The sequence below is a fragment of the Montipora capricornis genome, chromosome 9 (genome assembly GCF_036669925.1).
Source record: "Montipora capricornis isolate CH-2021 chromosome 9, ASM3666992v2, whole genome shotgun sequence".
NCBI classification, from domain to species: domain Eukaryota; kingdom Metazoa; phylum Cnidaria; class Anthozoa; order Scleractinia; family Acroporidae; genus Montipora; species Montipora capricornis.
This window is the reverse complement of record NC_090891.1, coordinates 19,361,319-19,363,818: the sequence shown is the minus strand read 5'-3', so window position 1 is coordinate 19,363,818 and position 2,500 is coordinate 19,361,319. Positions and strand designations below refer to the sequence as shown.

Here is a 2,500-nt window from a genome sequence, read left to right as displayed (position 1 = left end):
GTTTGTGGAAACTTGTAAAAAGTCAAAGCTTCGCTGCCTTCCCCCTCCAGTTCTTGTGGTTGGTACACACGCGGACAAAGTTTCGTCTGCTAAAGTTGAAGAAGTGGAGTCCGAGATCATCGCGAACTTGAAAGGAAAAACATACCAAGGGCACGTGCTGGCGTTTTACAGAGTCGACAACACACTGTCATCCAATTCAGCCGATATTAAAGCTATACAGGCCAGAGTGCAAGACGTCCTGTCTTCTGGGTTGAGCTCGTGTGCTGATCTCCCCGTAAAGTGGTTTAACTTCGAGAAAACGGTGAAGAAGTTAGCTGCTGGAAGGTTTTACTTGACTTTAAATGAAATCCGTGATGTTGCGAGGCAAGAGTGCTTCATCGAGGGTGATGAGCAGTTGGATGCCATGTTGAATTACTATCATGATCTGGGTGTCATTGTACGATTCAAAGACACTGTGGTCATTGATACTCAGTGGCTGATCAATATCTTCAAGAGTCTCATCACAATCTGTCCTTATCGAGAACAGGTTTGTCCTTTTTGGCATTTTCAACCTTCGAAACAACGCCGTGAAAACGAAATAATAAGGGCAGTTTTTAAATGAATTTCCCAAAGTATTTTCTACTCGGAAATTTCTGTGGCGCTTCAGTCTCTCTTGGTGTAGCCGCTAAATCATCAAGCTTGCAAATCTATATCCATAATGATCGAACATTGTGACTGGTGTGCATTAGACTGCTACATTTTGGTTATGAATTTCGCACCAAAACGTGTGCGCCTCGAAGGGATTTCATAAAAATGGGCCCTTCTGGTAGAAAAAATGTGAAAAAAGGTAGTTTTAAGTTGGCCATGCGAAAGTTAGGGTATTAGCGAATCAGAATAGACCCACAGGCAATCAAATGAGCTAATCATGACGCAACGAATCCGTGTAGGCGACGCTAATGGCGGGAAAACGCACGAGCATCTCGTAACTAGTCGAGAATGCTGCATGCAAGAGATTTTTAAACCAATCACAATGGAATCCAAGTGTTTCGAAAAAACTGAAAACCGCTCAGTTCTTGTAAGTAATTATTTGACTTTTCATTTAAGGATGCCGTTGATCGACCACTTTGGGACGAACTTCAAGAGACAGGCGTTTTGCATATGCAGCTGGTAAATAGAGTATTTGTAAACTACGATAACGGATTTGATGGCAGGTCGTTACAACAAGATGTTCTTGATATGATGGAGAAGTACGGCCTTCTGGCAAAATTTCATGTACACCCAGAATCGAATGAGTCCAGTGACGTCCTCAGCAGCGAGCTCAAGTACTTTGTTCCTGCACAACTGCGTGTCTCACCAGAAAACCTGTGGGATCTGACGCCACAGGATACCGACCCATGTCCTCTAGAGTTCAGATTCTGCGATGGATTCGTTCCCCACGGCTTGTTTGCCCAGCTTGTTTCTCGTCTGATTGGCCGATTTGCGGATCTGGAGTGCATAAAATCTCCCAACTTATTCTGCAATGGAGTCCGCTTTATCCTCGGAAAGAGGAGCGAATTTGATGTACTTCTTCTTTGTAGCAAGCGGAGCATTAGGTTAACTCTGAGATCTCACCAAGCTGCTTCAACAGACCGCCGACAAGTCACTGAAAATACTCTCCCTGTTAAAGTGAGATCTTCGATCGAGGAAGAACTGGAGAACTTATGCGAACAGTGGCACTGGCTTGGTAATGTCCATTATGAAGTTTGTGTCACGTGCTTGGCGTGTAAGCGGCATACGTCCTCTTCCTGCTCTGATCAGGACTGTCAGCACCTGCTACCTATTACCAACGTTGAGCCTAACACCTTGATGACCTGTCCAGATCAAGTTGGAGATGGCTCCAGATTCACATTGAAAGGGTTGCACAGGTGGTATCCGCTCAGTGTCACATCCGAGGTAACTGTCATAAAATCATAGTCATAATTAGGGCGCATTCTTTGGGGATTATTGTGTCTAGACTTATAATTCTGGAATAGGGTCTTTCAAGCGAAGACTTGTTCCGAAAACGGATTTTGCCGAGGTGATCTGCGAACCAATGCTCGTGAGAGGCCTTGATACGAATTTGCCGTCGGTCAGTGGACTGTGTGAGATTTTAGCTCCAAAATAATCAAACCTTTTTTTTCGTATTTTCGTTTATTCGCTTGTTTGTTCTTTATTCACTTACTGGGAAAAGAATGAAAAGCGGAATGATACGCTTTTTTTCGACCTGAGGGTCTCAAAAGAGTATTTTCACTCCTATGGGCCTTATTCGGGCGGTGGCCATATTGCTCATAGACAATAGATGTCGCACCCCGAGCCTCGAGTGGAAATGTTTGGGAACGAGTTTCGGTGGAACGAAACAAAAATTTTCAATCCCTCGGAGCTCAACATGGCCGCCGTGTGATTAAGGCCCATTTTCTCCATGAAACGCGAGCTTGCGTCACGCCTGAACCCTTGGTCTCATGGGAAAACATTACCTAGTGTTAGTTACCCCTCCTTCTAAATG

At 44.5% G+C, this 2,500-nt stretch overlaps 1 protein-coding gene across 1 annotated transcript in view; it reads left to right on the top strand.

The window, feature by feature from the left end:
- Positions 1-2,500, top strand: part of LOC138014923 (uncharacterized) — a 33,315-nt gene that overhangs the window by 25,414 nt on the left and 5,401 nt on the right. Inside the window, exons 12-13 of the mRNA XM_068861813.1 lie at positions 1-526; positions 1,084-1,911. The exon at positions 1-526 is cut by the window's left edge and continues 470 nt beyond it. Of these exons, the coding sequence (XP_068717914.1) occupies positions 1-526; positions 1,084-1,911 (1,354 nt within the window). The remainder of the gene's footprint in view (positions 527-1,083; positions 1,912-2,500) is intronic.